The following is a 23,755-nucleotide window of genomic DNA, read 5'->3' on the forward strand; positions in this document are numbered from 1 at the left end:
CAGCAAATGGTTTCATGGTGCTCAGAGGTCCCTAAGGAGGGTGGCATCCACGTTGCTTACAAAGTCAACCCAAGACTGAAGGTGTCATTCATTGCTCTTTGGTGACTGTGGCCAGAATATGGTCTCTGACTCTTTGATGACAGATGATCATACCAAGACTGGTTTCAAGAGCAACACTTATCATCCTCTTGGTTTCAGGGGTCACTCCACGTTTCTCAGCCTGACCAATCAGAAGCCTTGGGGTTGAGGTGAAGATATTAGAGTCACAAATTGCCATGTGCACCTAACATGAAGAATCATGAACCTGAGTAGTACGGCCTCAGTCCGCCGCCTACCCCAGTAAGTTTCTACCCAACCTTCTCTAAATAGCATAACCATAATAACCAGACGAAGAGACAGCTCAGTGGGTAAAGTACTAGCCATGTAAACATGAAGATTGAAATTTGAATCCCCAAAACCCATATGAAAGCCAAGAACATGGGTCCTGCCTATAATCCCAGCATACAAAAGATAGAAATAGGCTCAAATCAGGGGGTTCTGAGTTCAAATGACAGACACCCCCACACTTCAATATATAAGGTGGAAAGCAATCAAGGGCAACATCAACCTAGGACACACACATATACACACATGCTCACACATGTGCACACACACACACACACACACACACACATACTCCTACACAAATGCAAACATACACACACATGCTACATGTACAATAAAACAAAAAGCAATTCTCTAGCATTTACTAAGCAGACCCCCAACACATGCCTAGCAGTTCTGTTCATTTGCACATGTAATCCTACGTTGACAGTAACTTCATCCAAAGTGCCTGACAGTAGGAACACAGGGACTATTTGAGAACAGAGGCTCCTACGTCTTCTCCAGAAGAGCAGGCGTAGGGCTCACAGGCAAGCAGAAGATTGGCATGTTTATCAAAAGAGAAGTTTAACTATTTCGTTCCTTCTTTTTTTTTTAAGTTTAATGATCAATTTTTAAACACTCTTAATTAAGAGAATGATCAGCTGGGCAATGGTGGCACACGCCATTAATCCCAGCATTAGGGAGGCAGAGGCAGGTAGATCTCTATGAGTTCGAGGTCAGCCTGGTCTACAAAGAGATCTAAGACAGCCAGGGCTACACAGAGAGACCCTCTTTTGAAAAAACAAAGATAGATAGATAGATAGATAGATAGATAGATAGATAGATAGATCTATGGTAGGTAATGAATACCAAAATAAGCCTTTCTGTGTGTTGCAGGAAGCCAGGATTCCCCTTTCCTAAGACTAAAGGGATGAAGGCCATCCTCTCCAGCACATTGAAATACAAAAAGTCAGTAAAGTGACACAATCAGACAAGGCCAGGAAGAGAGATTTACAGAACGCCAAGCCAAGGGCACACACATGTAGACCCAGGTTGCACGGCCCCCACGCCCCACCTTTTTGCTTTCAAATGTGGTACTACTACCAGATGGGAGGCTGGATTCCCAAGCCTTGTGCTGTGCAGTAAAGCTATTAGTCTCCAGAGGGTTTGCGGATGGGGTTTCCTAGGCTTTCAAAGGGGAAACAGGGGTGAGACAAGCCGCCTTTGATGTCTGAACTCAGCCCTGAAATCAGAACTGCAGACAAAATCTGTTTTTATCTCTTCCATTCTGGGCGACCAAGCTGAAAATTCCTGCACTTCCCTTTTCTGCTGTTTTTCCACATTGTCAATTGCCTCCCTGCTGAGGGGATAGAATTCCTCTGAGTGGGAACCAGGGGTCCACCCTGAGATGCTGCCTGAGATTTCTCTGAGATTAGGTTACCCCAACATCACACACTAGAAAACACACACCTCTTCCTTTATTGACTTAGCAATAGAAGCCGGTGACGGTTTGTATCCACAGGCAGTTGACAAATTTGAAGGTAAATCACCCTCACCAGAGGACCAACAGGACAGTTCACCCCAGAGGCTGCCTCCAGAAAGACATGCTTAAAAGGAATTAAGTTTAAGATCTGGCTAGTAGCCGAGCTGGTTCACTGAAGATACCATTTACTGAAGTTAGCCTTTCGTGGACCTGCACTTAAACAGCTTAGAAACCACCTGGCCAGTGAGCCCACAGGGGTGGCCGCAAGCTTCTTCTCAAGGTTGTGGGCAGAAATGTCGAACATACCCACCTGCGTTCCCTTCGCCTGCAAAGCCCAGCTGTCCCAAGGGCTTAGACTTAGACCCTGCTCCATGCGGGACTCATCTCAAAAATTGGTGGTCAAAATTCACTCGTTCACCTTGCATATTTCCCATCTCCCCTTCTTGCATGCCACCTCTTAGAAAGAGTGGAGCTGGCATCCTTTGCTCTTGTATTTTAAGGGTGAGGAGGCCTGAGACACAGTGGGTATTTTAGCACGCCATTTTCCTCTGGGACTATACCACTCTAATATAACCATTAATGCCAAACAAGATATTCCTTCCCTCAGGAGAACCCAAAGTTCACTAAACAGGGCTAGGCACCATATTATTTTATCATGCTGAAGCCAGTGGCATTGGTGGGTCTCTTTGTGTGTTTGTCTGTGTGCATGTACACCTTGACATAGATACACGCACACAGACACAGGCACATGCAGATGTGTGCTTAGGATGATTCTAAAGGTCCTTATTGAAGAAGAAACTGTAAATAGTGTCTTCCTAGTGCAAATTGGCTTGGCTAATGCCCAAATGACCACTTAGGTGATCCACTAAGCAAATGAACACACATCCACACAGCATAGGCTCCTGGTTGGCCTGTCATCCTTCAGTTTCCAGAGAAGACACCTCTCTGTCTGGGCATGGTAGAAGACTGGCACACAATCTCCCAGATGTGCAATCCCTCACCTCCGTCCCCCAGCTGCCACCACTCTCCTCTGCCAAACTTCAGGCCTGAAGGAGTAGCAAGGTCAACAAAGAAAAGGCCAGTCGAGTGGCCACAGAGACAGCAGGGCACGAGGGCAGAAGCAGGGTGAAGACAATGCCGAAAGAAAAAAAAAATACAGTCAGGAGGCCCAGTGTTGGGGCCACCAATCAGCTGTGTAACCGGCTAGATTGTGCCCCCTGCTCAAAACTCAGGTTGAAGTACTAAGGTGCTCTGTACATCAAGACACGGTTCGATCTAAATGTCCTCCCAGAGATAAGTTTCAATGAGGCCGTTAGCATAGACCCTAATCCAGCTCGGCCAGGATACAGGGAAGACTCTTTGAAGACGAGGTGAGAAGATGGCCTTTTACATGCCCAAGGGAGACGCTTGAGACAACCCTCTGAAGGAACCTCACTGCCATCAGCTCGAGCTTCAACTTCCAGTCTTGAGAACTAAAGGAAACAGGGTTTTTCCTTTTCGAAGCCACCAGCCTGAGGGGCTGCATTATGACAGCAAACTAGTGCACCCAACAAGTCGTTATTACCCTTCCAGGATCTCAGTGTCCACATCCACACAATGGGAACACCTGGCCTGCCCAGTTCACAGATTTGCAGTGGGGGTCCAAGCAGAAGTCGATGGTCCCCAAGCTTGCTGAGCCTGCAGACTGCCAGGCCCTACCTCTAGTATATTCTATTCTGTGGTCCCAGATGAGGACCTGACACTCATCTCTACTCATCTCTAAATGATGCTGAGGTTGCTGACCCAGTCACAGCACTTCAAAGGCCATTGCAGGAGGAGTGAAATTTTCCCTTTTAAAAAAAAATCCAGCTGGGCGTGGTGGCACATGCCTTTAATCCCAGCACTTGGGAGGCAGAGGCAGGCAGATTTCTGAGTTCAAGGCTAGCCTGGTCTACAAAGTGAGTTCCAGGACAGCCAGGGCTATACAGAGAAACCCTGTCTCTAAAAACAAAAAACAAACAAACAAACAAACAAACAACAACAAAAGTCCATCCTCAGGCAGTAGAGATGGCTCAGTGGTTAGATATACTGTTCCTACAGAGGACCCAAGTCTCACCCCGAGCACCCATGTCAGTGGCTCACAATCACCTGTAACTCCAGCCCCAAGGGATCTGACACCCTCATGTGGCTTCTATGGGCACTGAATTCCCAAGCGAACACCACACAAATAAGAGTCACGTAATTAAGAATTAAGATAAAAAAGTTTTAAACCCCATCTCAAAGGATATCAAAAAAAGAAAAAAATTGAGAAGGCAGAAAAAGTATTGCCAATGTTGACTTTCAGATGAAAAGTAGCAAAGAGAAAAGAATGATGCAATAGCTTTAAAAAAAAATAATAATAAAGATAAACTTAAAAAAAATCTAGGGCCGCCATTTTATTTCCTTTACCTGATACATTTTTATGGATTGGAAATGAAAAGAAAGTTCATTTTTAAAAGAAGTCCATTTTCCTGACTTAGCCATATATTTAAAAATATTCTGGGGAGGTCAGGGTAATGACACACACCTTTAATCCCAGCCCTCAGGAGGCAGAGACAGGAGGATGTCTGTGAGTTTCAGACAAATAAGACCCTTTCTCAATCCCCCAATAAACTAATAATAACATATTTACATGAATATATCAACATATTTTTGAATGTATATAACTTTATTCACATATATTTATATATTAGGGAAATATTTGGACATAATAAGTTTAAAAGCAATACTTTTTCATAAGAAAATAATCAGAAATGGATACATAAGTGGAGGTCAATAAAGTCTTGTTTATAGCAATCAGAAATCTGGAGTAACAGTAATGTTTGGCAAAAGAAAGTTAGACTCTTAGTGCTGGAGAGATGGCTCAGTGGTTAAGAGCACTGGCTACTCTTCTGGAGGTCCTGAGTTCAATTCCCAGCAACCACATGGTGGCTCACAACCATCTGTAATGGGATCTGATGCCCTCTTCAGATGTGTCTGAAGACAGCTACGGTGTACTCACATACATGAAATAAGTAAATAATTCGTTTTAAAGAAAGTTAGACTTGATAAATTATGGTATGCCCCTAGTAAATGAAATATTATAAAGCCTTGTAAAATGTCTTTATAGGAAGTCTTTATTGACACAGATATACAGGGTATAAAATGAAAAAAGCTAGCAAAAGCCTGAGCAGTATAATTTAACCCTGAATAAAAACCACATACACAGAGAGAGAAATTAGTTTAAAAGGAAAAAAAAAACGTTAAGAATTATTTGTCAAACTGTGAGCGATACCTGAATTTCAATCTCTGCCATAATAGACAGTCACGGCTTATGTAAGGTTTTTACAGAATATGAAGAATTATTGCTGTGGGAGGCTCAGACATTCTACTACTTCCTGTAAAGCTCCAAAGCTAAAATGAAACGTCAGCACTTTTACAAGCCTTGCCCTGCCCCGTGCTTTTTACACAACAGCTTCAAGTTGGACTCCAATCGGGAAGGCTCAGTGGCCTTCGTTCTCAGCGCCTTCTCCACCCGTCTGTGTTTACTTCCAATTCAAAGAGAATCACCTGGGGGACCTGTTGACCCCTGCGTGGTCATCAAGTTTGAGGGCTGAGGCTGGCAATGTGCCCACAGTTACTGGCCATCCAGTAAGCAGCCTTGTTTTTTATATAAGAAACCTGTCTTTCTCGACTACTGGCTTTCAGTAAGACAGGTTACTTAGCAACAGCCAAAGCCAAGAGGGAAGATGGTGGTGGCCAGAGATGTTTTATGACTCAGATGAGCTGCCCTATGTGTATCTGGTTGCATTCAACGTAACCAGATAGGAGATAACGCTTGGCTATTTTTATATCATGAAGCAAAATATTTGGCTCCTGCCCAGAAGGGCAATTACCTCAAAGTCTTGGCAAGGCCCCTGCGGAATGTGAAGCGGTAACTAATACAGAAGTAGGAGAAAGAGAGTCACTGACCTTCATAAATACTGATGATATGAGGATGGTTGAGGGATGACATGATCTCAATCTCTCGTCTGATGTGAACCATGTCTAGCTCGTCCTTAATTTTGTCCTTACGGATGGATTTTATAGCAACCTATAAAGTCAGGAAAGGAAACGTTACTCAGAGGACTAAACAGAAGCAAATCAACCATTGTTGCTGGGGGTGGAAAGTAAGTGCAGATGTTGCTTGTTGGCCAAACTGACAACCACCACAACCACTCCAGAACAACCCCTGCAATGTGTTCCGTTTATAAACACCCAGGGCTTGGGTCTTCATCTTCTTCCTCATTAGCAGCGGCAGCAGTTCATTTAGTCTAGGGATCCGATCCATCCTTTAGAGGGGAAGAGGGGGCAAAGTTGAGGTGGCTTCGCAGGGTGATTGTGATTATGGAAGGTGAAATTGGAAGCATTTAGTTCCTTGTGAGGCTGAGACAATGACTTAAAGAGAAGAAAAAAATCACTGGGTGGCCAATCCCAGAGCCAGTTCAGCCTTCAGAGCCTCATTCTGAAAACCCAATCTCAGCCCTGCTTACACATTTGCTTAAAATGTGTAAATCCTTCCTCCATCCTCCTCCAGACATCCTATTACAGGAGCATCCCATTACAAAGCGCGTAACAGACAATCCTCCAGAGACAAACCAGGACAAAGCAAACAGTGGGACAGCCTCACTCTGGGACCAGCCCGTCAATTCCAAAAGCCCCAAGTGCCCATGAATCCAAAGTTGTGGAGAACACCAGGGCCAGTCCGCAGACTCCTCAGACACGTGAAAAGAAACATCAGCCGGCAACAGGAGCCTAATGAGGAATGGATCTCTCTCTGTTCGCAAACAAGTTGGCAAGGGACAAAAGCAGGGAGCCTAACAACCTTCGGCTGCCACACTGTAAGTCTGCTTAGTTCCTTAAATGTGCCCTCCCCTGGCCTATGTCTCTCACATGAGCATCCTATCCTAGGTGAGAGAGAGGCAGCTAGCCCATTCCTCTAGGTAAGAATACACGGTGTTATCTGCAAAAGAACAAGGCCACGTGAGAAGCAGTTTACAACCGACTACATCCTGACAGGTGATATCACAAGGTGGCTCCCAGCCCACCACAGCAGGAATGTACCCACATCCCTGAGCACTTCAACTCCTGCCCTGCCCAGCTCCCGTCAACTACAAATAAAAACACATCTTCGTGAAAGTATGTCTACCTGAGATCTCACACACACATGCTCACACATGCACATACACAAATGCACACACATGCATGCACACATCACACCACGCACAGATCCACATGCACACATCACACCACACACATCCACATATTCATGCACACATATACCACACATGCACACACACACACACACAAATAAATGAATAAATAAAAGTATCTTAAAATGGGAGAGCAGAAGCTTAATGATGCTGTCCAAAAACCACATGACCATGATCTCTGATCCCTTGGCATCCTGTTCCCATTTGCTGATCAAAAGTGGCTCAGACAAGCACAGATGGGGACCCAATGGAGGCACCACCCTCTTTAGCTCCTGGGTAGACCCTGGGACTGGTTAAAGGAAACTGCACAGAGAAGAAGGAGCCTTACGGCCCCGGGGCCCCTTGTAACCGCAGTGCCAGGCTCAGAGCTACCCAGGCCCTCGTGACAGCCCCATTCAGTATGCAGCCAGATGATCCTCCGCTGCTACATCAGATTTGGGAAAGCAGGACTAAGAAGCTTTATCTTGGCTGAGTGAGGCCTGTATCCTGGGAGCTGATTCCTGGATGAAGCAGACACTGAACACACACAGGCCCTGGAGGATGTGGGTGGCTGCTGGGCCAACTTCCACATTCCTTCAAAAACTAAAGATGGGCCAAGGTCAGAAACCACCACCCTCCTCTGGGTACGCAGCACGCTGAGCTTGACCTCAAGGAAGCCCAACTGTCAAATCACGATAGTAACACATTCCTTCATCATCCAGGGTCAGAGAGGTAAGGACATTCTAACACATGAGAAAATGAGCCCACTGTCCAGGCCCTGCAAGAGTCCAGCGGCAGGCCAAGAGCCTTGTGGTGCCCCTGGCAAGGCAATACTTCTAGCCGGGCATGAGAGGGAAGCGCTCACATTCTCATCAAGCCCCACTCAGCACTGCAGAAACTCAAAGGGCACCACAATCGTTAAAAACCAGGGTGACTGTCCTTCTAACAGAAACCTCTCTGGGAATGCACTGCGTCTTCCATTGAAAATGTTGTTCCCATTGCAAATGGGCCGGGTGGGAATACAGGAGAAACGAAAGCCAGGAACCACTGAACAAACGGACTGTAACTGCCAAAGCAGAGGCTGGCCTCCACTGTGGAGATGACCCTTCCAAGGTCAGCCAGCCAACTAGTGGCAAACCAAGAAACAAACACAAGAATCCTGAGAGTCAGCACTCATTAACCATCTAACTTGCAAGCCAGATTCTGTGAGGTGCTCTGTGTGCTGTGATACGGCATCCAGCTCATGCCAGCCTCTGCTGTGTGTCTTCCCTCTGACTGGCACTGCCACGTCACTCCTTCTAGACCCTCCACTCACTTCAGGACATTAGATAACAACTAAAGTCCTCTTTCTTCTTCTCTTGTTTGCTGCACACCAGGACTATTTGTATAGGACCCAGACAACCAAATGGGACACTTTTAAAAGGGTGTTAAGAACAGAGACCCATAACCACAATCCGTAAGTGGGTATCTGCCTCCAGAAGCTGAAGGATAAGCTGGGCCAGTGCACAGATGCTACGAGGTAAAGGATAGAAACATGGCTCGGTGCCCTGGCTAAAACCATCCTCTAGCTGTGTGGCCTTGGGCCGGTTGCATAACCTCTCCATGCCCCAGTTTCTTCATCCATTCGTAAGGAACTAACAGAATCTGCTTCGAGGGCCCTGCAAACACTGCATGGCAGGTGCTTAAGACCATGCTTGGACCAGGTAACTGCTCGGTAAACATTAGCCGCTTTTACTCTGAGTTAGCATCCCGTAAGTAGAACCTCCTCTCTTCCTTAAAGCAAACTTGAAATTCCTGCTAGTTCCTCAAGACACAGCAAGAGATGTGCTTACACATGGAGATCACATTTGCTTGCCCCAAAGTACAGGCAGGACTAGAGAGAGACTGGTTTTGTAATGTAGTCACCAGCGCAACTTCCTTCTTCCAAATCCCCACCAGCTAAACAAAGAAATGCAATGAACGGGCCATGATCTCAGCCTTCATGACTGTGAATGTTCATTCTTTTTTTTTTTTTTCTTCCTTTTTGAACGCCTGTCCCTGACTAGGCCACACATGCAGGAGGACACAGCCACCATGCCCTCAAGGCAAGAGGTGGTAGGGAAACACAGGTGAACTGTTGAAGAACAACAATTACAAAGAGAAATGATGTCACTCCTCCCGCGGCCAAGCCATCTAAGAACTATGCAACCTCGTGTGGCACGACAGAGGAAAGCCCCTCTCTCCAGTTTTTCACCTCTCACATCTCTCAGAACTCACAGAGAGAAGGAGTGAATAAATGGAATGACCACATATCTTAAATTATACATCTTCCCCTACCCCAGGTCCACTTCTTTCTAGCACAAGGCTGAGGGTGAGCTTGGGGCGAGAGGCTCAGGGGTGTGTGTGTGTGTGTGTGTGTGTGTGTGTGTGTGTGTGTGTGTGTCACACTACAGCCACGTTCATAAACGTTGCCCAGTCTAGACAGCACTATGCGATGTGTAAAACAGTCTGCTTTTAAAAAAGGTCACCCTATAGTTTAATGTAGAAACCTTATGCAGTAGCAGCAGGCTTAGCCAGGGAGTTGTGAATTCTGCCCTGTGCTGAGTGCTGTCAAAGGCACACTCGGCCCAGCCAATTCCCATCTCTTGTTAAACATAACAGACTCAGTCTCCTCTATGAGGTTGGCAGGCTTTCTTTCATTGACTAATCCCCCCATGCCACCTGCTCTGCAGCCTGCGGGCATCCTCTTCCAAGATAGCTGTTCAGTGGATGCTGAAATCCTGGTGATAAGTGGGGCAAGGGCAGGAGAAAGAAAGACAGAGGCCGTTTGCTCAGGCTTGTTCCTGGAGGGATGTAGCTTTGGGCAATCCCAGACCCCACAGCTCTCTCTTTCCTCACCTGTAAATGGGGTTGAAGAGCCTGGACATCTGTTCACTGAATGGTAGTGTTTACAAAGCAGGCCTGGTTGAAGGATACAGTGATGCAGGTTCTGTCCCATGGTCAAGGAGTCATTAGCACAGCAAGTCATAGCATGGGCTGTTCCCCCTCATCATCTCCCCCCATCCTCCTCCATTCTTATACAACGGCAAACACTGGTGGACAACGTAATACATTTCCAGAGAGACCATGGAAAGGATGCTAGTGTACAGTAGGCCCTGCTCTAGCTCACGGAGGAGACTCTACTCTAACCAAGGTAGTGATGGTCCCTCCGGTTTCCCAGTCCCCTCACAGGAATGAGTAGTCATGCCCTGCCCTATATTGGCCTGCAGATAATATTCTAAAGCAGGACCTCTTAAATATGGCATGCTTGGGCATCTCGTTAAAGCATATTCTCTGGATCTAGAAGTGTGGGGTAGAACCTGGGATTCTCTGTAGTGAGCTCTCAGCAAAGCAGTGATGCTCGCCAAGGTAGTGAGCTCTCAGCAAAGCAGTGATGCTCTCCAAGGGACCATGGGTTTTGGGAGCCTCCTCTGACTGCTTGTCTGTGGTCCTGACACAGTAACATTCATAGTAAATAGCTAACATTTTTTGTTCTTTTTTGCTGTGTTGGAGATTGAACTGGGGCCTGGGGCATACTAAGTAAGCACTTTGAGCCACGTGACCCACTCTATTTCACGTATTCTTTTAGATACAGGGTCTCTCTGGCTTGCCAAGACTGTCCTGGAAATAGGTCTATGCTCAAACGACTCTTAAACTCGTTCCCTGCTAGCCTCAGCCTCCTAGGTGGCTTGGATACCAGTCTATGCCATCAAGCCAAACTCCTGATGGTGTTCCTAGTAAGAGCAATAACAGACATTTAGCACGTGTTCACAGAGAGCCCACAGAACGTATTTCATTTGGCCCTAACTACAACATTATATAGTGAGACACTGAGCCGAGAGGCTGTGGATACAAGGAGGATGAGTATGGCAAGGGTCAAGGAAGGTGGTGCCTGTCTTTAACCCCAGCACTCCATAGCAGAGGCAGGAGGATCCCTGTGAGTTCAAGGCCAGCCTCATCTATATAGTGAGTTAGGGAGTTCCCAGGCCAATCGGGGCTATACAGTGATGTGCTTTTCTCAAAACATAGAAACAAACAAAACTAAAGTAACAACAACAAAGTCAGAACATTGACACTGGCAAGTGTTGAAGAATCCAGAGTTTTCAAAGGCCAGTAGGATGGGGCTCCTTGGGAATGAGGGGCTAGGGCTCTGAAGGAGGGGTCTGGGGGAGTGAGGCTCCCAGGGACAGGCAGATCATAAGCATCACTTAGAACAGGAGAGCATCTAATCCCAGCAATGCCAGCTGGCAACCCATCTGCTCTGCCGTTCACAAGGTGTGAGCTCACACCTGCCACGTTCCCATTCCATGTACCACCGAAGGAGCCACAGGATACGTAATCAGAGGCAGTGAACGTGGTCTTCGCTTCTTACCAGGGAGCCCAGGCTCCAAAGCAGGGAAGCAGGCAGCCATGTGGTAGGGCCAGTGTCTGGGGCTTTCACCCTGGAGCTCGACAGACTTCTCCATATGGGCCACACACACCCCAGATTCCCCAGATCACCAGAGGGCCTTGATTCAGAAACCCCTGCCTGGATCATGATAATGCCACCCAGAAGCCTATGTTGCAACCCAAACCCTAATCAATTCAGTGACCCTCCACTCTGTGTGGAGGAGCAACAAGCTGCCAGGATCCAACAGGCCACATAGGGCCCATGCCAGCTCTGCCTCAGGGCAGGTGGCTCCTCGGCCTTCCTTGCTAGCCTGTTTATTCATGTTCCTACATGGGTGTTTTTGCAGACAAGGAATAGAGGAAAGCCAAGAACTGGATGTGTGTGCCCTAAGGCAGCCCACCCCTGCAAGAAGTTCTGAGAAATACAGACCTGTTCTCTACCCCGTCTTTCCTAAAACTACCATTAGAAACAAAATAATTCCTTGGATGATTTCAATTTTTCTTCTGCTATGAAAAAACAATGTGGTTTAGCTCCAGATTTTAAACAGTGAAAGTTTTGGGCCAGCTCAGAGCAAATACTGGGGACATCTTTGTCTACTCAGTCACTCTTCCTGTTTTGTGTCATCCCACCACTACCACCTTCCCCTCCACCCCCCACCCCATCCCGCCCTGCAAGGGCTGTGCCAAGAAAGTCCATGCAGAGTACCAATGCTGCAAGAAGAGGAGCTGAGGACTAAGAGACCTCAGGGCAGATCCCCCGGTGTTGTATCAGGGTTTATGAAACACAAGCTAGTGGCCATGGCTGACCTGGCAGAAACCAAGAAGGGCAAAAAGGAAACACGCGGGAAGGTAGTGTTGGGCGATCGTGCCAACTGTGAGTAAGGAGTTGCCCTCGGAAGGGCAGGCAGGCTCTCTGAACCAGTGGTCGGTCTGTCAGGAGATGGGCAGTGGATGCTCCAAATGGAAGAGAGCAAAGCAGGGTTAAAATGCAGTGAGGGGGGTGGGACGGGGCAGGGGATGCCTGGTATCTATCACAGGGTTTGGTTTGTTCTGTTTAAAGGGATTGACAGGGTGGGTGATGAAGGAGAGGCTTGTCTGTGTTAAGAGTAGGTCTAACTATGTTTCCTTGGCTGGCCTGGAACCCACTATATCAAAGGCTTTATGTCTCGGGTGAGTCTACTATGTTCTGAGACTTAAGAATTGTAATCTTGCTAGACAGTGGTGGCACACAATTTTAATCCCAGCACTCTGGGGGAGGCAGAAGCAGGCAGATCTCTATGAGTCCAAGGCCAACCCAGGCCACACAGAGAAACCCAGTCTCGGAAAAACAAACAAACAAACAACTGAACCAACAAAAGAATTGTCAGCTTAAGTCACCAACACATTGGCTCTTACTATTCTTTAACTTAAATATGGCACAGTCACATTACATACCAAATAACTGACAGAAGCAATGAGCTGCCTGTGTATACAGAGGGCAGTTAAAAGTGAGCCGCTTCCTGCAGGAAGCCCGTGGCTGGATCATTTACCTCTGGCATATGGGAACCTTGCTGCCAGGAAGCATTTCACTTGCCCTGGCTCAAGGTGAGCCTGTGGGTGACGCAAGGGCCACAGAAGCCAAAGCGGATGGGTGACTTCACGGCCTGCACACAGCCTGGGGCGTTAAATAACCTGCTGGTAACATCAGAGAGGCTCACTCAGACATCCTCAGATACACAAAGGCACTGGAAATGTGAGGCTGGGAGCTGTGCCTAGAATCACCAAACTCCTGTTTATTTTTAGCTCTGCACATTTCTGAAAGCCAAGCAGCACAATTGACTTGTTTTAGTGAATGCGTGTGGTGTGTATGTTCGTTTATGGGGGTGGGGGCACAAGGAAGAGTGCCGGGATACCTGTGCGTGCATGCGCAGCGCAGACCAGAGGTTGCTGTTGTCTTTCTAGGTCACTCTCCAATATATATTGGGACAGGGTCTCTCACTTGAATCCAGAGCCGACGGTGTAAGCTCATCTAGTTTGCTTGTTTGGAAGATCCACCTCTGCCCGCCCTGTGCTGGGATGACAGGTGGCCCAACATGTCTACACTGCCTTTTATATGTGTGCTGGGGATCCCAATTCAGTTTCTCATGCTTGCACAGCAAACACTTGTGTACCCACTAATCCACATCCCCAGCCCACGAAGCGTAGCTGGTTTCCTCCCAGCCGACAACTGCCTTGAGAAGAAGGTAGAAGGGAAGAGCCTGAGGCTGGCTGAGCAGATAACCTGGAAGACCTCCACCTAATTTCTGATTCCCCTGCTGCTATTTAGAACAGGACTGTAGTAAGTCAAAGCTGGACCACTTGTATTTATGGACCTGTGGAAGTTCTAGGGGACCCCTGCGAAGCCAGTATCAGTACCTGGGCCTGTTGGTACTTTCAGGAACTTGCTGGGAAGGTTCTAGGGTAATCGAGTCACATGCTGTTTCCTCGTCTGAAGAGGAGGCTGCTCTCAGGTCTAACCTCGGAGGCCAGTACAGGGATCGCATCAGGCTGTGTACAGGATGGAGGAGCAGGGAGAAAGCAAAGAGAAACCAGGGCACTGTCAGGAGATGCTGGAGGTGTATGGATGGTAGAGCGCCCCATGCCTACCTCCCTAGTAGACAGAGAGGAAACTGAGTCCCAGGGTAGTTAAAGTAAAAGCCCAGGTTCCCAAGCTTCACAATAAAAGGCTACAAGAGAGGGACTAACAGTCCGAGCAGGGAGTCCGGATGTAGAACCTGGCGCACGAAGACTTATTAACATTTACAGGTGAGGCAGGCTCCTGTGGCAGAACTCTTGCATTATTTATAAACTGGGAAAGGAAATGACCGCTCTGTCTGAGCACACTGGCAAAATATGAGTTGTTTCAGAGCTTGGCTCAGGATTTTAACCTCCCTCTAATGCCAGGGAGATGCCCTCAGCTGTGGGAGCGGTGGTTTGGTTTGTTTGGTTTTTGTTTGTTTGTTTTTAATTTTTAGTTGAGTGCTCCAAACCTTGTTCTACTTTCTGAAGCCTGGTTGGCTGTTAGACTTGAAGTGTACTGGGGGTGAGGGTGGGGTTGGGGTGGGGCTAGGGGTGGGGTAGGCCTAGGGGGTAGGGCTAGGGGGCAGGGTTAGAGGTGAAGTGAGGGTGAGGGTGGGGCTGGAGCTGGACTGGGGCTGGGATGAGGCTGGGGGTGGGGCTGGGGTGAGGGTGGGACAAGGCTGGGTGGGGCTGCAGTGGGTCTAGGAATGAGGGTAGGGGCACCATTCTTGCCTAATTAACTGCAAATGCTATTTTAAATAGGAACTTGGGACAGTTGCTGAATCAGTGACCTTGGAAACAATGGGCAAAGGACACAAAAGACCAAAGAAGCCAAGATCAGTTTCCAAAGATAAAGGAAAATAGTCTACTGAGCTGACCTTGGCTGTGGGGTCCAAATAAAGTCCTGAAGATGGTAAAACCCAACAGGCAGGGCAGGGGGCTGACACATGGAGCTTCAGGACACAAGGAGCATGCCTTGGTATGGATGCAGAGGAGCTAGCCAGCTGAGCAAGTTAAGTTGCAGATGCTGCAAGGTGGAGGGACCCTGATGGAGAAGTGAAGGCTTCAGGGACAGGAAGCCACTCCTTCCAGGAAAGCTTTATTTTCTATCTTTATCGTGGATGGTCTTACTGATAAGGAAAGGAAAGATTTGTCAGAAGTTATTTTTAATCCTGACAGAAATCCCTGCTATTAGGAAACATTATGAATAAAAGCTACTGTGTGCAAAGTCATAGTATCGTGGTGCTGAAGATGTCACTGGCTTCATCTGTCACCTCAGCCACACCCTCTGGCCTCAGCACCTTCGCTCCTTGCAAAAGGAAGCCCTTGCTGCTCGTTACTGAGAACAAATGGGCTGATCCCAGCTCAGGCCCCTTACAGAAAGGTCTTCAGGTTCCTCAGCCCCCTAGTTAGCACTCTACAAGCTTGCCCAGAAATGCTGGTGGCAGTAAAAAGACAGTCCCAAGCAATGACAATGTGACCTCCATGGAGTGGGCTTCTCTTGGGCTGGCATTTCCTGAAGCCCCACTCCATGGAGACTTAGCCAGTACTACACCCTTGCTTTCCCATCCCTGGGAAAATCGAGGAAGGGACCTGTGATTATCCTAGGGACTCAAGGAATGGCTTGGGTGGAAGAGTGTGACCATGTCTCTCTGGAGGCCTGAGCCAGCCATATTCTCTGCCAGGATCCTTCTGCGTCCTACCACCTGCAACTGACTTTTCCATCTTTTCAAGTACCCATAGGTCCTGAGACATAGCCCTATGTTGGACACCTGGGTCCCCTCCCATAGCCTCCCTCACCACTACTCATAAACTCTATTCACACTGAAGCCACCTGCAATGGTTTGTTTATGCTTGGCCCCGGGAGTGGCACTATTAGGAGGTGTGGCCTTGTTGGAGTGGGTGTGGCCTTATTCTGGAGTGGGTGTGGCCTTGTTGGAGTAGGTGTGTCGCTGTGGGTGTGGGCTTTAAGACCCTCACCCTAGCTGTCTGGAAGTGAGTGTCTGCTAGGAGCCTTCAGATGAAGATGTAGAATTCTTAGCTCCTCCTGCACCATGCCTGCCTGGATGCTGCCATGATCCTGCCTTGATGATAATGGACTGAACCTCTGAACCTGTAAGCCAGCCCCAATTAAATGTTGCTCTTATAAGAGTTGCCTTGGTCATGGTGTCTGTTCACAGCAGTAAAACCCTAAGACACCACTTCTACAGCCTATTCAAACCAAATTATAGCACATCCAGGATGGAGCAAGTACCCATGTATTGTCCATAAAAGAGTTGCCATGAAAATGTACACTAAGGATTTTAAAAGTCAGATTAAAACACACAAAGCCGCAGTGGGTCGCCCTATTCCACCAACCGGACCACACTCTACCGTGATGAGTCTCTGAGGCACTGGATGCCCAGTTGCTCCCAAATCACTTGACTGTGAACTTCCCATCTTTCCATGGAGATGAGAAGAGACCATGCTTGGGGAAGGCTTGGGTGACTCACAGTGATCACAATGATTACCTTAGTATGCTCCTGGCCCCAGGTATCACTCAGTTCAATCTCTCAGCCTCTTGCTCATTAAAGTCTCCCAACAACATTATGCTTTCTCCGTGAACACAAACGAAGCCTGAGGAAGGGTCGGGAACTGCTGGTACAGTTAGGGACAACTGGTAAAGAGCAGACATGTATTTTGCTAAGCCTAGGGCCATACTCTTAGACCCTGACCACAGTGACCTTGTGATTGGCACAGTTCCTGCAGACAAGTTAGGTGGTTGGTGAGTGAGCTCAGTCAGAATTTTTGAATGTAAAGATAGATCCACCTGAAACCTTTTCCCAGCTCATAGTTAGGCCACTTCCATCTTAAAATATGCACCCGTGGTTATCCCTTTCCACTGTCCATATGGTCGGTGATGGCAGATGGGCAGTCACAAGCAGAAAGGGAGGCGTGGGAGCCATGGCTCTATAACGCAATGGCAGGGAGTCCATTCCCTCAGCGAGCCACTGTGGGAAACTGCTCTAGATGAAGCATTGACCCACTTCTGCACAGTGGCCTAGACCTTCCCTTCAGGTGACTTACATACTCTCACCCTCTGTAGCATGCCAGACCAGTCTCGGTTAAAATGGGTTGTGACAGTTTCACTTGCCCAGTACTGGTCAAAATGCCATGTTTGGAACTCATCCAGATTCTTCAAACTTCCTCTCATCCATACCTCTGAGGAACACAATAATTCCATGTGCACTACTGTGGGATTTCCATGGAGGAAGATCAGAAAGGGTCGTTTTGACTTGTTTTGCATGAAGGTGCGAGATTCTAAATTGTCCAACAAATTTTCTTCACACCTACAAATTTTTGCCAATCTTGATGTTACCCCACACCAGTTGAAATATAATCAAACAAAGAGAGAAGGGGTGAGTGTTCATAGTCAATCCCTCTGGCATAGCGAGCAAACTATAAGATTGGACCATCATTGTCTTGACACTGCCTCCTCAAAAGCTATGAAAGAGTCTGGAACTTTCTATCAATAGATGAGTTGGGATGAATCAGTCAGGATGGCTATCCTAGGCCTTCATTTTTGCAAGAATGAATCCTTTCTTACTCAACCCTTCTGTCACCAATCTGGTCCAATAACTAACTAGCAGTTACTGGAGTCAGACTTCCCAGATCCCAGGGCACCCTGCATCCATTGCCTTTGTACTTGTGACGAAGGCCATAAACCTATACAGGGGGCCACGTTGTATAAACAACCCACTAAGTATACATCATCCTACTGCACCTTACACGCCCTTCATGAGATAGGCTATTCTGCAGGAGGACAAACAATCTAAAGAAGGGTTCCCTCGTGCTTCCACAGATCATCCGTCAACACTATGGTTTCAACCCAGATCCTTGGACTCTGGGGCCAGTGTTGCTTCCCCTGGGTCACATATGTTCCTTGGCATTTTGTCCAGTCTTCAAAGCTACCTGGTAAAGTAGATATTGGCATTATATAACATCTCTTTTCTCTGGAGACCAGGGCTCAGTGGGAGGGGTCAAGCTATCAAACCATTCCTGAGTTGTGGTGATCTGGTCAGGGAGCTAACCAGAACACTTCAGAGTGTGGAGCTACAGAGACTGTCCACCCCAAGCACTGCCTTTGTGACAGTGCTTCGTAAGATCCAGGCCTTCACTGCACAACTGTCAAACCCAGCCACCAAGGGCCAGAGACATCCCAGCAGAGGCCCAGCAAGCTGCGCTCTGATGTACCAAACACACAAATACCAATGTTCCCCAGATGTTCTCCATGTAAAACATTTGGTTTGAGACATAGCTCTTCTCTCCCCTCAAACGCTTACATTTGTTTAATGGACTCATACAGTTGGGCTAAAACATCCTGGAGCAGACATCTGAAGCCAGCCTGTCTCTGATGTGAACACCCCATCTGCAGAGAAGATGAAGAAGTAAATAAGACAGTTCATCCCAAGAGCTGGGCTCTAAGCAGGTCATAAAATGTAAGCTATGTGCTGATAATCAGGCGAGTTGCTTTCAAGGGTGTTTCTGAGTCCATTTCAGAATTAATCTAAGACTTATGTTCCAGCAGAGACTGGCTGGGCAAGCTAAAGGGAATAAAGTCTGCTTCCTACTCCCTCTAAACAACAGCAGTTCAAAATTCTGTCACTTGAGCAACCAGGATGATGGAAGTAGGGAAGGACTATTTTTTCTGGTTTCAATTTTCCAAACAACCATGACTCCTTAATTACCAAACTACTTATCCCTTAGCCCACAGTGTAAGACACAAGTAACAGATAGAGAATAGGAAATACACGTGATCTTGAGTCATGGGACCCTGGTCAGCAACACGCTAACCAGCTGATGACCCCAGGAGCCTGCTCCCCATAAGTTGGCTCATCCAGTGGTTCAAAAACACCAAACTTCACTAGATTCACTCTCAGGACCGACACAGCTCCAACAACTAAATAAGAATAGAATATATCCCCCCCCAGAAAAGCTCCCCAAAGAAATGCCCCAGTATCCATGCACTGGGACCCTGCAGACAACAGATTTCTCATTTAATGTCATTCCAAAAAGTTTAGTCACAGCCAACAATGTAGAGAAGCTGGAAAAATGGGATCAGAAACAGCATTTCTGACAGAATCAAGACATGGCGACTACAGGAATAGGGAGATGTCCGGTGAGTAAAGCATTTTCCACACAAGCGTGAAGAAGACCTGGGCTCAGAGCCCTAGAACCCACGTAAAAAGCTGGGCACAGTGGTTTTGAATTTATAAGCCCAGGACTGTAGAGGTGGAGACAGGGGGATCCTGGGGCTTGCTGATCAGGCAGCCTAGCCTAGTCTGTGAGTTCTGGGTTCATCAAGAGACACTGTCTCCAAAAGTAAGGAGGAAGAGGAGGAAGAAGAGGAGGAAGAGGAGGGGGGGGGAGTTGGAAGGACAACTTGGAGGTTGAGAGCATATATTGCTTTTGCAGAGGACTGGAATTCTGATCCAGGTACCCATGGCAGGCAGCTCACACACACCTGTAACTCCAGCTCCAGGGGCTGAATGCCTCTGGCCTTCTTGGGTACCTGCACTTGTGTGCACATGCTTATATGCACACAAGAAAGCATTTGACACCAACTTTTGCCTGCACACACACACACACACACACACACACACACACACTCATGTGCGCGTGCATACACGCACATACAAAATACACGGGCAATGCATGTACTACATATGAGTGCACATACAGAGTAAAGCCTACACGTAAAACCTGAGTCGTGTCAACTAACTTCCCTTTTAATCTTTAATTTCTCTGTCCCATGAACGTTCAAGATTTGAGCAGACAATTTCTTTTGATACAAGAAAAGGAGTACAAGTTGATGGAGGGGCCAGATAAACTGTGAATAACAGACAGAAAGATTCCAGAAGGCTACCAAGGACCATTCAGAAGTGAGCTGAAGGCACCAAGGAAAGGGCTCTGGCTCGTTTCCCTGACCAGGCTTCCTCAGTGAATGCCTACAGTTTTGAAGAGACTTAGTTCATCTACAAGTGGGTTCCATCCTCCAGGGAAAACACACATGAACATGCGTGCATCCAGAACTCTCAATTATAGCTCCTTACTATTTCCACATTAAACATCCAGTTTTCTAGTTCCTACATCTCCTTGCCTGCAGCTCGAGGAAAGATGAATGCGCAGGAGCTGTAAGGTTTCTCTGCATTCACTTCTGCTTGGTTAGCATCCAGCCAGGTCAACAGCCTCTGACACTGCAGTCTTCATGCCACGAAACGCAGCCTCCTCTAAGGCCAGGAAATGGTTGTATGATCATCACTTCCCCCTCATAAGGCTAAAAGGCTGGTTTTAGACTTATGTCTACCCCACTGCTGCTAAGAACAAGCAAAGGGCAATGAACTAAGCATCAAACACACACACACACACACACACACACACACACACACACACACTACCACATCCATACAGCCCTGTATACGTTCCAAGCATGCTTATGGTTATTCTTATCAATGTTGCTAACAAACAGATCTACGCAGACATAGGTCTAAGAACATTACCCCAGGCTTCAAACACTAAAACCTCAGAGGAAGATCTCAGAGGGCAAAGTGAGAAGGGGCTGAGAGAAAGGAAGCAGCTGCCACCTCCTTTGAGAGGCCGTTTCAGGACACCCCACTCAAAGAAGTCCCTCCAGACATGCTTCTGTAGCCCCCAGGGAATCGATACTCGCCGGATGGAATTATTTCCCTGAAATAAACAGACAGGCAAAGGTCACTACTTCTGGGGCCTAGAAAGAAAACAAGCCAGCTGCCGAGTTACGGGGCAGCCCATGATGCAACAGGGCAAAGGGTTTGAACCCCTAGGCCCTGTGGAATGGCTTGGACAACTAGATCCCTATGGGGGAAACATGCCGGTAGCATATGGGAGGTTAATCCTTCTAGGAGCAAGACCAGTGTGACCAGACCTAGATGGGCACATCTTCAGGAGTGCAGGCCCCTGAGCTTCGGTGACGCCCACACTACAACTGGTATTTTCCACTCTAGGGACATGGGGGAGCTGTGCACAATGACCTGGGGTCACACCTGCTCAGTCTTTATAAAAGTTATATACCTTGTAAACTAATCAGGGCTGGCACACAGTAGGCCTATAGGAATGTCCTCCGAATGAGTTGTGTTCCTTAGGTACAGAGACAGACCTGTGGGGATGGACAGCTATCCAGAGGCAGCCACTGTAGATCATAATGTCCACATGTGTTATTTCTCTAAACAAGCCCTTCCTAAATATACCTGAACTTGCCTCTAAGCGACTGGAGGAAAGCACGCATCTGGCATTCCAGAGAGTCTGCGTAAATACAGAGGCCGTGAGTGGCAGTACCCCAGAGCTTTGGGATACAGATCCACTCACAAGCAGTCTAAGTGAACAACGGCCTCCCTTTTCCCTGCCTCAGCTCACCCATTTGTCAAACAGGAGCCACGATGCTGTGCAGCACTTAAGGCACCTAAGAGGATGAAATCAGATTGGCTATTTAACGTATTTGGAACATCACGGGCATGCAATCGTGCTTATGTAGTTGTTCTCATTGTCACATTGTGTTAAGATAACGTGGAAAGCGAGGGCAGCTCTTATCCCAAGACAAGAACCAAGCATCACAGCTCACCCTGCATGTTAGAAAACACAGACAGAATAAACCTTGTGCTGGGTCCCTGGGACAGTACTGCACTGTCAAGAAGAGCCAACTGTAGTCTGCTCCCTTCCCCTTCAATCACTTGAGTATACTAGTCAACATGCAAACGCTACTAAGTGTCCCAGAGGTTAACCCAATCCGGCTAACCAGACTCTTGGTGGCAGGGGTAGGGGTGGGGCAGGGGTGTCACAGACAGTCTGTGGACACTCACAGCTGCATCCTGTCGACTGGCTCGTCCCTCCAGATTTAAAATCGCTATCTGAAATAAGCACCATCCCAGAGGCTTACACAGTGCCTGACACACAGGACAAAGTCAAAAATATCAGGTAATTCCAGACAAGGGTAACCCTAGATGTATCTATTGAGTTTTTTTTCAGAAGGTGTGATGCACACACCAAACAATGCTGATACAGGCATTTTCCTGTCCATCTAAAAGCTCATCGAGTATATGCTATTTCCCAGGTCCCCATCTAGACATGATTGGGGCGTGGGTACATCAAAACAGTGGAAGAGATACTTAACAGGCAGTACCGGAAGCTGTGTGGGGTGGCACAGCCTGTCCCTACCTCATTACCAAGCATTAGGCTCTGCCAAACAGAACTACCTGGACTGGTAGATGACTCCAGCCATACAGGGACTACTGGCCACTCAAACTGTGGCTTGTGCAACCAAGAAACTGAATCTATCCCTTGATATCATGGCAATTAATCTTAATAATAGATTAACTAATTAATCTATTATTATCTTCATAATAGCCACAGGTGTCCCTCTTTGACAGTGCTGGTCTGAGGCAGATGAGAAAGAAAGACTAGGAGGGAAAAAAAAGACACGGGCCTCACCGTGAACGAAGATGGTGCACCATGTGCTATCTCGCCCACTTACGGGATGCCCTGATGTTCCCGGGCAGAGCCAGGTGCGAGGCATTGTGCTCTGGCTGGAGTTTTTATAGCCCATGATGACTTGGGAATGGTACTCAGCCCAGCCAAGCCCCAGGGACTGAAGCTGAGAACACCCCACTGTCAGCCAAAGATGACTGAATGAGATCTTTCTCCCGTGTCACGGCCACTGATGGCCATTGTGTCCTTGGGGAGCACATCCCACCGGGCCAGGACACTGGGCAGATTTTATGAGTTTTCTTCGTGTTAAGCCTAAGCACAAATACAAGCCTCTTAAATTCCTCCAGAAAATTGGTGGCCGATGCAAACATTTCATCAAATTAGAACTCACTGTGTGGCTGGGAGGAATGTCAGGCTGCTGCCACCAGAGAAATGCTAAATATTTATTATAATTTTTTTTTCCTTCGTGAGCTGTTTTAAGAAGCAAATGCTTCTTCTAGTTGAAGCAAGGGGGCAGGAAGGAGGGTTTGTTTTGTTTCATTTTGGTTTTGGGGGGTTGTTTTGTTTTTTTGTTTTTGCTTTTTTTGGGTTTTTGTTTGTTTGTTTGTTTGTTTTGCTTTGTTTGTGGTTTGCAAACGACATCACCAGATAAAGCCATAAAAAGTCCAGCCTGACCCTCTCCTTCTTCTGCTAGCTGCGGCAACAAAGCCCAGCTTCTCTGCTGCACCTCCAGTTATAAAAACAGGGGTTTTCAAAATAAATAAAAGCAACTTTCAAAACCTTTCAAAAACAGTGTTTTTCTGGAAAACTGTGTTTTTCTTGCACAGCTCAGTGTTTCTCTTCTGAGGCTTCACATAGTCCCAGCACATTCATATCCTGGGATTTTCTTTTCCAGTGCTGGCAGGGATTGAACTCTGAGTTTTGTAGCTGCTAAGCGAGCGATCTACCACCGATCCACAGCCCCAGCCTTTTCTTGTACTTTTTATTTTTGCGACAGTCGCACTGAATTACCCAGGTAGGCCTTGAATTTATGATCCTCCTGCCTCCATCTCCCAAATAGCTTGATTACAGGCCAGCCCCATCAGGCCTGGCTTTGAGATTTCATTAGCAAAACAGATGCTGCAATAACTCACAAGCTCAGGTTGCCCATATTTCTCAGCCACGTGGGATGCGTTAGAAGAGAAGGCTGGTGAGAGGCCCTGGGCAGTGGACATCTTAGTGGGCATCTTAGTGGGCA

At 47.4% G+C, this 23,755-nt stretch overlaps 1 protein-coding gene across 2 annotated transcripts in view; it reads right to left on the bottom strand.

Annotated features, from left to right (window-relative positions):
• Positions 1–23,755, bottom strand: part of Nuak1 (NUAK family, SNF1-like kinase, 1) — a 69,769-nt gene that overhangs the window by 32,901 nt on the left and 13,113 nt on the right. Inside the window, exon 2 of one of the 2 annotated variants that reach the window (NM_001004363.2) lies at positions 5,816–5,936. The exons of the other annotated variant lie outside the window; for it this stretch is intronic. Within the exon in view, the coding sequence (NP_001004363.1) occupies positions 5,816–5,936 (121 nt within the window). The remainder of the gene's footprint in view (positions 1–5,815; positions 5,937–23,755) is intronic. 2 annotated transcript variants of the gene reach the window in all.

The sequence above is a fragment of the Mus musculus genome, chromosome 10 (assembly GCF_000001635.26).
Source record: "Mus musculus strain C57BL/6J chromosome 10, GRCm38.p6 C57BL/6J".
In the NCBI taxonomy this organism is placed as follows: domain Eukaryota; kingdom Metazoa; phylum Chordata; class Mammalia; order Rodentia; family Muridae; genus Mus; species Mus musculus.